Raw genomic sequence first — 12547 nt, 5'->3', positions numbered from 1 at the left:
AAAATTAAACCAGGTACTGTGGGCCTCTCTAGGTAGTAGATCATACCACCACCTATGAAAGTCCTGCCAAAGAAGGAAAAAATCCAACCTGAATCTGGTTAGGATTCTAGATGGTACTCTAGATACCCTGTGAGAAATACAGAGGACAGAATTTTTCTTCATGTTGACAAGACCAGGGAATATAGTGGAGTAGGAGGATCCGACTTCCTCCCACAGACACACTCAGGCAACAATTGCAAGTAACGCAACTCATTTCAGAAAATGACCTGAGTAGCAGAACAGCTCTTCCACACTACAAAGTAAAAGCCACACTGAGAAGGGTGAGGAGGAGCAGAGACATGGTGGGGAACCACAAGTGTGGAGTGGTAACTCACAACCAGGAGCGATATCACAGGTGTAGAGGTCCTCCCTGAGGAGCAAGGGGATCAAGCCCCTGCATCAGGTGTCTCCTGCACCTCAGTGGCCCTGGGGATCTGCACCAGGAAGACAAGTCCCTGTAACAGCTGGCTCTGATAACCAGCAGGGCTTTACTCCAGCAGAGCCAGGGTGCTAGAAGAAACTGTGACTCTACTCTTAAAGGGCCAGCACACTATATTACTCCCTCCAACGTCCTGCAGAGAGGCAGCAGTTTGAAAAGTGTCAGGGGTATACAGGAAGGAGATTTATTGGCTAATTTTAGAGTGTGTGCTGGAGGGGCAGGGATTTGTTGAAAATTTCTCCAGGACTAGGAGTGCTAGCAGGTGCCATCTTTTGCTTTTCTCAAGCCTCGCTGGCCTGGTGCTAACAAGGGCCAATTCTAACACTGTCCAACCATCTTGATAGCACAGCTCACTCTGCCCTGGCATTCCCTGTTGGACCCACCTCACCCAACCTGCCAGATCAGGCAAGTGTCCTTCCAAAATGGCTCCTGCCCAGCACACCCAGTAGTCACCTTGTGTGGGACTGGTGAACCCACAAAGCAGCTACTTCTTTTCCAGATCTCCTGGGCAGCTCCAGCTAGGAACATGTCCTAGTCCCACCCCGCATCCCTGCAGTGACTTCAAGAAGGCTTTGCAGCCAACTGGGCTTGGAACCATGCTCATGGATTGGAAGTCCTGCCTACCAGCACACCCACGGCAGTTGCAACACAGTTACAACAGGAGGGCATAGACAGTCCACATTGGACACATCCCTGGTGACCATGGGGTATTATACTACTTAGCCCCACAGGACACCTTTTACATAAGGCCACCACATACAAGGCCAGGAGATGTAAGTGATGTAATACAAAGAAAAAAATACAGAAAAAATGAAAGTACAAAAGAATTTATTCCATGTGAAAGAACAGGACAAAATCCCACAAAAGAACTAAACAAAACCAAGACAAGCAATCTAAATTATGAGTCCAAAGTAACAGTCATAAAGATGCTCAGTGAACTTGAAAGGAGTAGATGAAATCAGTAAAAGAAAATATAAAAAGAACCAATTAGAGATAAAGAATACAATAACTGAAGTGAAAAATAACAGAGGATACAGCAGAACAGATCAATGACCTGGGTGATGGTGTAGTAGAAACCATCTAAGCTGAAAAGGAATTTTTAAAAATGAAGTTAAGAGACCTCTAGGACAGCATCAGTTGCACTAACACATTATAGGAGTCCCAGAAGGAGAAGAGAGGGGCAGAAAATCTGAAGAAACAGCTGAAAACTTTCCTAACCTGGGGAAAGAAATGTATGTCCAGGAAACACCCACAGCCCCAAACAAGATGAAGTCCACACCAAAACATGTAATCACAAAAAGGTTAAAAATTAAAGAGTCTTTAAAGCAGTAAGAGAAAAGCAACTAATTACATACATGGGAAACCCCCTTAATGCTATCAGCTGATTTTTTTAGCTAAAATTTTGCAGCCAGAAGGCAGTAGTGTGATACATTCAAAGTGCTGGAAGGAAAAAGCCTACAACCAAGAATACTATGCCTTGCAAGGTTATCGTTTAGAATTCACAGAGAGAGAGGGTTTCTCAGACATAACTTGAGAGTTCGTGTTTTTACAAGAAATGTTAAATGTACTTTTTTAAAAAAATATTTTATTTATTCATGAGAGAGACAGAGGTAGAGACATAGGCAGAGGGAGAAGCAGGCTCCCTGAGGGGAGCCTGATGTGGGACCCTATCCCTTAACTCAAGGATCAGGCCCTAAGCTGAAAGCAGAGCTCAACCACTGAGCCATTCAGGAATCCCCTTAAACATACTTCTTTAAGCAGATAAAAAAAAAAAAAAGGCTAACTAGGGGTGCCTGGGTGACTCAGTTGGCTAGATGTCTGCCTTCAGCTCAGGTAATGGTCCCACGCCCCTGGGATTGAGCCCCACGTTGGGCAGGAGCCTGCTTCTCCCATCTCCCTGCTCGTGCTCGCTGTCATTCTCTTTCTCTCTCAAATAAGTAAATAAAAATCTTTTAAAAAAGAAAAGGTTGATTAGAAGAAATTCATAAAATATTTCTCTGGTAAAAGCAAACATAGTAAAGATAGAACAATCACTGGTAAAACTAGTATGAAGGTTAAAAACAGTAAAATCAATTATATCTCTAACAATTACACAAAAAGATATAAAATATGACACTATATACATAAACTTGAAAAGGAGGGAATAAAAAGGTAGTCCTTTCAGAATATGTTCAAACGTTAACATCAACTGAAAATAGACTGCTATATATGTAGAATGTTGTATATATACCTCACGGTAACCACAAACTGAAAACCTATAATAGATACACAAAAACTAAAGAGAAAGAAATCTAAGCATGACACTAAAGAAAGCAGAGGGAGGAGAACAAGAGAAAAATGAACTACAAAAACAACTAGAAAACAATGAACAAAATGGTAATAAGCATATACCTACCAATAATTACTTTAAACATTAATAGATTAAATACTCCAATCAAAAAGCATAAGATGATTGGATTAAAAAAACCCAAAACTTTTATATGCTGTGTACAAGAGACTTATTTCAGGCCTAAAGACACACAGACTGAAAGTGAAAGGAGGAAAATGATATTCCATGTAAACAGAAGCAGCATCAACCACAAAAAGCTACAGTAGCAATACTTAAATGATACAGTCTTTGTTTTAAAGTATATTGGAGGGGATCCCTAGGTGGCTCGGAGGTTGGGTAGATGTCTGCCTTGGGCCCAGGGCGTCATCCTGGAGACCCGGGATTGAGTCCCACGTCGGGCTCCCTGCTTGGAGCCTGCTTCTCCCTCTGCCGGTGTCTCTGCCTCTCTCTCTGTCTCTCATGAATAGATAAATAGAATCTTTTAAAAAAATAAATAAAGAATATATTGTAATAAGACAAGGGCATTGCATAATGATAAAGGGGTCCAACAAGAGGATATAACAGTTGTAAATATCTACACCCAACATAACATCTAAATAAAGCAATTCATTAACAGACATTAAAGGGAGATATTGATAGTTGAATCAATTTATTATATATTATATATATTATAATATATCAAATATAGTGGAGGATTTTAACACCCCACTTGCATCAATGGATAGATTATTCAAACAGAAATGCAATAAGGAAATGGATTTTGAATGACATATTAGACCAGATGCACTTGATATACAGAACACTACATCCAAAAACAATAGATTCAATGGCACATGAAACATTCTGTTCTCCAGAACAGCTCACATGTGAGGCCACCAAACAAGTCTCTGTAAACATAAGAAAACTAAAATCCGATCAAGCATCTTTTCTTTCTTCTTTTTTTTTTTAATATTTTATTTATGATAGACATAGAGAGAGACAGAGACACAGGCAGAGGGAGAGGCAGGCTCCACGCCAGGAGCCTGACGTGGGACTCAATCCCGGGGATCCAGGATCGCGCCCTGGGCCAAAGACAGGCGCCAAACTGCTGAGCCACCCAGGGATCCCCTCTTTTCTGACTATAACAGTATGAAACTAGCAATCAATTACAGAGAGATGCCTGGCTGGCTTAGTCGGTGGAGCATGTGACTCGATCTCAGAATTGTGAGTTCAAGTGTAGAGGTTACTTAAAAAAAATCTTTTTAAAAAATCAATTACAGTAAAAACACTGAAAAAAACAACATGGAGGCTAAACACTGAAGAACCAGTGGATTGAGGAAATAAAAAAAAAAAATACCTTGAGACAAATGAAAACACAACAGTTCAAAATATTTAGAATGTAGCAAAAGCAGTTCTAAAAGGGAAGTTTGGAGCAATACAGGCCTATTTCAAGAAACAAAAATCTTAATCTAACCTTACACCTAAAGAAGCCAGAAAAAGACAAAGTCAAGAATTAGAAGGCAGATAATAAAGACCAGAACAGAACAGAAATAAGTGAAATACAGACATGAGAAATGAGGAAAAACAAATAACTAATGAAACTAGAGCTGGTTCTTTAAAAAAATAAGCAAAATAGATAAACCTATATAGCCACTTACTAAAAAAACAAAAGACTCAAAATCAGAAATGAAGAGAAATAACACCACAAAATACAACGGACTGTAAGAGACTACTATGAAAAATTATACACCAACAAATTGAACAACCTAGAAGAAATGGATAAATTCCTAGGAAAACACAATCTTCCAAGAAGGAATCAGGAAGAAACAAAATTTGAACAGACTGATCACTAGTAATGAAATTGAACTGGTGATTTAAAAAAAAAAAAAAAAAAGTCTGGAAGCAGATGGCTTTATAGGTGAACTCTACCAAATATTTAAAGAAGTGTTAATACCGCTTCTCCCCAAGCTACTCAAAAAAATTGAAGAGGAAGGAATGCTTCCAAAATCATTCTATGAAACCAGAACCAAGCAAAGGCACTACAAAATAGAAAATTTACAGGGAAATATCCCGCATAAACATATAAAGCATTTCTCAACAAAGTATCCTCAAACTGAATTCAACAATCCATTAAAATAAGGATCATTCACTATGACCAAGTGGGCATGCAAAAATGGTTATGTCTGCAAATTGAACCAGCACACTAACAAAATGAAAGATAAAAATAGGATCTCAGTAGATGCAGAAAAAGCATTCAACATCAACTCATGATAGAAACTCTCAACATATTAAGTGGTTATCGAGGGAACATACCTCAATATAATAAAGAGCATATATGACAAACCCACAGCTAACATCATCATCAGTGGTGAAAAGCTTAAAGAGATGTCCACTCTTGCCACTTATATTCAACATAGTACTGGAAATCCTAGCCACAGCAATCAGATAAGAAAAAAGGCACCCAGATTGGCATGGAAGAAGTAAAACTGTCATCATTTGCAGGTGACATTGTATTTTTAGAAAGCCCTAAAGACTCCATCATAAAACTGTTAGAATAAACGTATTCAGTAAAGCTGCGGAAAGTTAATATACAAAAATCAGGTAGGTCTCTAGTAAAATGAGCTAGCAGAAAGAAATTAAGAAAACAATCCCACTGACAACTGTGTCAAAAAGATCAAAATACCTAGTAATAAATGTAACCAAAGAAATTAAAGACCTATACTCTGAAAACTGTAAGATACTGATGAAAGAAACTGAAAATGACACAAATAAATGTAGAGATATACCATGCTCATGGATTGGAAGAATATTGTTAAAATGTCCATTCATCCTAAAGCAATCCACAGATTCAATGCAATCCCTATCAAAACACCAATAGTATTTTTCACAGAACTAAAATTCTAAAATGTGCACAGGACCACAGAACACCCTGAAGAGCCAGAGCAATCTTGAAAAACAAAGCTATAGTACTCAAAACAGTGTGGTACTAGCACAAGTATTTATGCAATGAAACCTTTCAATTTTAGAAGCTTGATTAAGCCTAAGCACTTAAAAATAGAATGTCAGAGTATGTGGCAACTAAGGAGGTCCAATTATAAATATTTTATTAAGTAGTCTTTAATGAAGTATCTCGGAGTTTCAAAAACCTCAGAATTTTTTTTACACAGTATCATCTGTATAATGGCTTAATTCTACAATACTTTTCAAATAAAGTACACTCAGTGTGGAGCCTACTTATAAATGAGCAAAAAAACAAAACAATGAACTCAGAAATATGGAGAACTGGTGGCTCTTTTAAGGGAATTTAAGAGGTACAAACTCCAGTTACAAATTAGTCATGTGGCTGCAAAGTACAATATAGAGAATATAGTCAATAATACTGTAAGTTTGGTGACAGACGGTTACACTTATTGATGACCATTTGTAATGTAAACGAATATCAAATTTCTGGTTTACACCTATAACTAATAGAATATTGTATGTCCACTATACTTCTATTAAAAAAACATCTGGGAACCTACCAAACTGTATGGTACTGACACAAAAACATACCCAAAGATCAGTGGAACAGAATACAGAGCCCAGATACAAATCCAGGTGAACACAGATGAAATCAAGACTGGGAAACTCTTCAGGGCAAACAACTGGGTTTCTTCAACAAATTTTAAGTAGAAAAAGAGATGCATAAAAACTTAATAGGTTAAGAGATTTAGAACACTGACCAGTTGCAAGGTGCAGCCTTCATTTGGATCCTGAGTCAAACAAACTTAAGAATGTATGACATTGAGACAATTTGAATAGTGGATATATTATGATAAAAGAGTTGGGTTTTCTTAGACGTGATAATAGTATTGTGGTTCCATTAAAAAAAAAAAAAAACCTCATGCTTAGAGATACATGCTGACATATTTTCTGAAATAAATGCTAAAGTGTTGAAACTATACATTTTAAATTTCCTTCAAAATAATATGGAAAGATTTGGAGTGAGTGGATGGATAGTATAGGCCAGGAGTTGATAATAGATGGGGGCCAGGTAATGAATACATGGGGGTTCTGTATTCCAGTCTTACATACATTTTAACCTTTCCACAGTAAAAAGTTATATATATGCTAAAAATAAAGATGTAGCGTAAAGACAGTATTTAATCATCATCACAATATATAGCAAGCCATCCTAAGACTCACTGGCATATTATAGGAAGCATTTTTTTCATACTCCTGGGTCTTTGGATCAGCTGGGGGTTGACTGATAGAGGCAGATCTCTCTGCCACAGGCACATGTTGAATACAAATCTGAGCTGTGTTTTCATTCTGGGTGCCCAGGCTGAAATGGCAGTGGCTATTTAGAGCGTGCTACTCTCAGATCACAAAAGTGCCATCAAAATTAAAAAAAGAAAAAAAAGTGCATTTCAAACCTTTGGCCATGTCATCTGGTCAAAGCAAGTCTCGAGGCCGTGGCCAGTCAACCTTCTCCTCCTCCTTACTAAGAAACAATGGCAACGGTGCAGATACATTCCTATTAAAGGAAAGTGAAGAATTGGGACCAGTAATCCATCTAGTCTGTCTCAGGATCTGAAAATGAAAGTTAAGGAAATGAAAGTTAATTTCCCAGAAAAGGATGAAAGAAACAGGAGCTTAACAGACCATTTCAGGATTTATAAAACTAATACAAGTCCCAGAAAGAGAGGAGAGAGAAAAGGAGGAAATTCCTTTTTCCCAGAGTTGGGGGGAGGGGTTTAAACTGGAAGACCTCCTAAACACACACACATCTATAAACTGGAAGGCTTCTAACTCCCCTAAATGAATGAAAAAAGCCTCTTGCCCAGACACATCAAGTTTCAGAATGTCAAGAGTAATGAAAGATCCTGTTTCCAGATGTGGGGAATAGGACATCTCCTAACTAGGTTTTCATTTTCATTCCTTGTTACATACTCATAGTTCTGTGATTGTGATTTTTATTCTTTGTGAAGATTCACTTGGCGATTAGTGAACATTACTTTGATTCCTTCCTGGCAGTATTTGGCCCATGAAAGAACTGGCCATACCTTTAAACTCAGCATTTTGAGCCTAGGTATGCAAATTACCCAGGGAAGCAAATTCTGTAAAAAGTTGTTTTACACAGACTGAATCCGAAACTTTTGAGACAGCTGATAAACACAAAAAATTGTTTCCCCTTAAAGGTTGGGTATGGTTGGCATAGATCTTAATCTGGATTCTGTAAGGATAGAAATGCGTACACTGCTGTTATAGCCAAACAGTTTTGTTTGGAGATTTTAGGTTTTCTAATCTGTTGTAGATAAATCTGTAACATGAAAAAAACTTCATTAAATATATCTGTAAATTTTTTTAAGCTCACTGAAAACTGAGGCCAATTTGGAAGTTCTGAAATCAATACCTAGTGAAAAATTAATGATTGAAACTGGTAAGTTTATGCTTTTAGAACTTTCATTTTCATATTAAACCATATAAAAAAAGAGCTACACTAAGTACAATTTTTAAAAATAGCTCACTTACCTTCAACAATTACGCTTTTCAGAAAACCTCTGGAGTTATTTATCAATTGATAGAAAAGTATCTATGCAATCAAAGTTTTCAATTTTAGAAGTTAGATTAAGCCTAAGCACTTAAAAATGGGATATCTGAAAATGTAACTAAGGAGGTTATAATCGTAAATATTTTATTAAACAAGTAGCCCTAACAAAGGAATCTGGGACCTTGGGGTTTCAGAAACTTCAGAATTTTTTTTTTATACAGTGTTGTCTTTGTAATAGTTTAATTCTACAGTACTTTTCAAATTAAGTACAAGAATTTAAATCAAACTGGTTTAGTCAAGGAATTTTAGAAATTAACCAGTTCCCTCTTAAAACAGGGTTAGAAACTTAAACATTTTACCTAACCCTGAAGTCAAGGATTTACCTACATATATGGGCTTTTTTTAGTAAAGACTAATTAAGCCATTCTGAACAAATCAGGTTTATTTCCTTGGAGAGTCATGAAAATGAAATTGATCTTATTGAAAGTACAATGCTTGTAAAATGTGTAAATTCTTATTAAAGAAAGAGGTAAGTGAATAACCCCAGTATTTAAAGCTACTGTTTCACATTCATTAGAGGCAAATAGAGACTTAATTAAGTGTTTTCAGGTTACAATCTGTATTTATTTTGGCTTTAAGGTGCCATACACCAGTAGTAATTAGCAAAAAATATAATGAAAGTGAGTCTTAATAGGCATTCACATTTTTTAAATGCATTTAAAAATGTGTATAGTTCAAGATTTAATCCTATGCTTAAGATTTTGCTTTTTACCATTTTTAAAGCTGAATCATGACTTATACTTTATAAGTTATATATTTGTTTGATAATGTTAAGAAAACAGTGATTTGAAAAATAAACCTCTTAAGAAACTTCTTTGCTTAACTGTAGATGCACCTTGGTGTGGAGTGAAAAGTACACATGCTGGATCAAAATATATAAAAACTTCATTTCCTACCAAAAAGAAGTGGGAAAATGGGCACTGCGTAAAAGACAGGAATGAACCCTGCCATATAATGTAAGTATTTTGTTTTCATGGTCTTCAGAACATTAAAGTCAACCACCAAATGCCATTTAGAAAATGAACTTTAGGAACAAAATTGAAGTTGGGTGACATTCCAATGACGTTCCAGTCAAAAGCCACCATTTTAATGCAGTGATTTGAGAGGATCTGCACCAGAATTGCTCTAGGTCAGCTCCTCTTTTCCCATCATCTCAACCCCTCAACTCATTATAAGTGGTTTTATTACAGGAGTGAGAATGACCAAAATCAACTTCATGTGATTTTGGTCATTTGTCATTTTATAGGAAAGGGAGAAAAGATTCTCACGCAGCTTCCCTGCTCATGGTTGTCAGAATGCACTCTTAGCAGGATACCTTTTAGTGTTTTTAAATGATTTGACAACCTGAATAAACCTAAGAAGTAACACATTTCTTTCAGCTTCTGAACAAAATGGTCAAGTTTATAGAAAGAGTTTCTTTTTCTAACCCAAAAGGGGGTGGGGAACCAAGCAGTAATTCAACATCATTTTTGGATTATAGTATATAGCATGTGAAAGGAGGGGTTGTTTCCCCATCCAACTGTTAAGGAGCTATAGAGCTTATAATTTACAGGATAAGTTTGTATCATTTTAATAGGTACATCATCCAGTTTTTGTTTGCATACGCAGATAATTTAAATCTAGGCTGTTATCAGTCAACTATGGCTTACCAGTTCAGGCAACTGAACTGTTAACTTTTAGGTTGTAATAATTCCTTCCACATGTATTTTTTAGTAGTTTTTAACAGATAACAATATTAGGTAAACCAGATCTAAAATTCAGCAGGTAGAAAACTGAAGACTTATTCTATTAAAAAAAAATACTGGAAAGATTTTCCTTTACTAACATGCTGATGTTGGCAAAGATTTTAAAATTGAATGTTTAAAGACTCATAGGCTGAGGAAATTAAAGTCTGGTTAGTAAAGAATCACAACTTTTATGAAATGTAGGTACTTGTAAATTCAGACAGAAGACAGAATCATTCTTCAGAGATTTAAAAGGACACTGGAGACAAGAAACTAGTATTTTTCTAGCAGCCAGCTTGGGGAAGATACTTGCCCACGGTGTATCCAAGTCAGCTTTCTATACTGCCTAAATGTTAAGTATAACGTAGCTGTTGACTTTAGTGACATATTTGCAAAACAAAATTCTAAGGTCTTCCAAATGCGGATTATTAAGAAGAAAACCTGAATCTCAACCGCAATCATGAACACCAGTTGGGAGGAGCTTGGGAAAGCCAGCATTTACAAACTGAAAATTTTTAAACCACACTTCAGAAGCACACATGCCTCTAGTCTAATGCTAATTACTGATTCATTCCTACTTAAAGTCATTTTTATCAAACCCATCTATTTACAGTTTTAATTATTTTTGTAGAGATCTTTCCTCCTTTTAGATTATAAATTTCTCAAAACACATTTTGAAGCTCCCGCATGTTAGGAAAGGTACAAGTTACCGGGTCTCCCGAGAAGAATCCAGCCAGTCTCTGCCCTGCACCCACCAGGCACTTTGGAGAAGACACTGGAGTCCGACCGGGACCCCTGCCCTCCCGAGAGCAAACCAGCAGAGAGGATCATAGCACATAGCAGCCACCTCCCTTGAGGACAAATAGCTTAATGAAGGGGACACTTGAGTTGCTTATGGGGTATGGCTGGGCATTATGCCAGACCAAGACAAACCTTGGGAGCAAAGGCAGACTGCGGAAGGGCTGACTGCTCTGGGGGCGGAACAGTGAGTTTACTGTGGCAGAAAGTAGGCTGCTCGGCTAAGTGAGAAGTCTAGGAAGGCCAGAGTGGTGAGGGCTCTTGTTTGCCAACCTTAGTGTTAGATTTCATCAGGACCCAAAGAATTTAAAGCAGGGAAGGGACAGTTTTTTTTTTTGTTTGTTTGTTTGTTTGTTTTAAAGTTGTATCAGTACAGAGAAAGGACTGAAAGGAAGATGAGTGGCAGGAATCATACTGATTGCACACAGTATTATGCGGGTGAGTTCCAACTTAGTAGTAGTTAAGAGGAAAATTCTGTAGTTTACTAAGAAAATTGGGTCTTTAATGTCAATTTAAATGTTAATACATTTGCTTTTAGCACATTTTGAATCAGATAACAAAAATTTGGTCTATATTAAGAAAGGCTTTTGCATTACAATTATGTAATTAAAAAGTTCCAGTTAATCTCTAATTTCTTGAGGTGTTCGTATTTAAGAAACCTATACCAGGGACAAAAAACTTAAAGAACATATCTATGTTTAAGTTGAATTTTAGAACTAACTCATATATAAACACATTATATATAGTATTGCTAGAGAACACTATTGCTGATTATTATTCTGCACAGAAACTGAAAGATCTGACACCTGGGCTAGTCTGGCTCTTGTAAGGAAAAAGTACAGGAAAAGAAAGCATCTGCCTCCCCCCGAATACCATACATTGTTCCAGTAACTTCTAAGTTCCTTTACTGTCATCGTGCTGGTGATGATGCAGCAATTTCTTGGAGCTTCTGGGACTAATTCTCTTAGCAGTGGCTTTCAAACTTCGCTATACCCACAATACCACATACCTTGTGACTTAGCACACATGTACACATATAAAAGCCAACCAGAAATGAAACCTTAGTTCCCTTTACTAAGTGCAATGTACTTTTTTCCTTTTCTTACAATTTTTTGAAAGCTCATCATGACCCACTAATGAATGCATAATGACCCACAGTTTAATGAACTCTTCATTTTCATTGAATTAGTTCCATTAGTTGTGGTTGACATAATATGGACTGGTTTTTTAATTATTTGAACCTTGACCTTGGCTCTAGTTATATGCAAGACTGCCCCAGAAATTTGTGTCAAATTACTCTACTTTAAATATAATAAACTTTTCTGTTGATAGTGCTGAAAACTTTATACCTGTTAAGATTATGTTGAAAGTGCTAGTAACAATAGTTTCCTTTATATGGAACCTTTAAAACAGAGCATGTACTTGGAAATTTAACCTGGATCCATTTTGTTTCCTTTTAGTCAAATACTGGAGATAATGTCAGCAGTAAGAGAGCAGGATCCACTGGAATTAGCCAATACACTATATAACAATACCATTAAAATATTTTTTTCCTGACATGTAATTGATATGTTCTTTCCATTTCCCATCATGTATGTAAAATTTCATAGTAAAACTTAAAGAATAAATAAAGGAATTCTCTGGAA

The 12547-nt window shown here is 36.7% G+C and overlaps 1 protein-coding gene across 17 annotated transcripts in view; it reads left to right on the top strand.

Annotated features, from left to right (window-relative positions):
• The window catches only part of TATDN1 (TatD DNase domain containing 1), a 64062-nt gene that overhangs the window by 39439 nt on the left and 12076 nt on the right, over positions 1 to 12547 (top strand). For 13 of the 17 annotated variants that reach the window (XM_038555486.1, XM_038555483.1, XM_038555480.1 and 10 more), the window contains 2 exons: positions 8138 to 8208; positions 9209 to 9335. In XM_038555486.1, coding sequence (XP_038411414.1) covers positions 8138 to 8208; positions 9209 to 9335 — 198 coding nt within the window. The other 4 variants (XM_038555490.1, XM_038555489.1, XM_038555491.1 and 1 more) reach the window with 3 other exon arrangements.

The sequence above is a fragment of the Canis lupus genome, chromosome 13 (assembly GCF_011100685.1).
Source record: "Canis lupus familiaris isolate Mischka breed German Shepherd chromosome 13, alternate assembly UU_Cfam_GSD_1.0, whole genome shotgun sequence".
Taxonomy (NCBI): Eukaryota; Metazoa; Chordata; class Mammalia; order Carnivora; family Canidae; genus Canis; species Canis lupus.
Note: the sequence above shows the minus strand (reverse complement) of the source record. Positions and strands in the feature narration are given on the sequence as shown.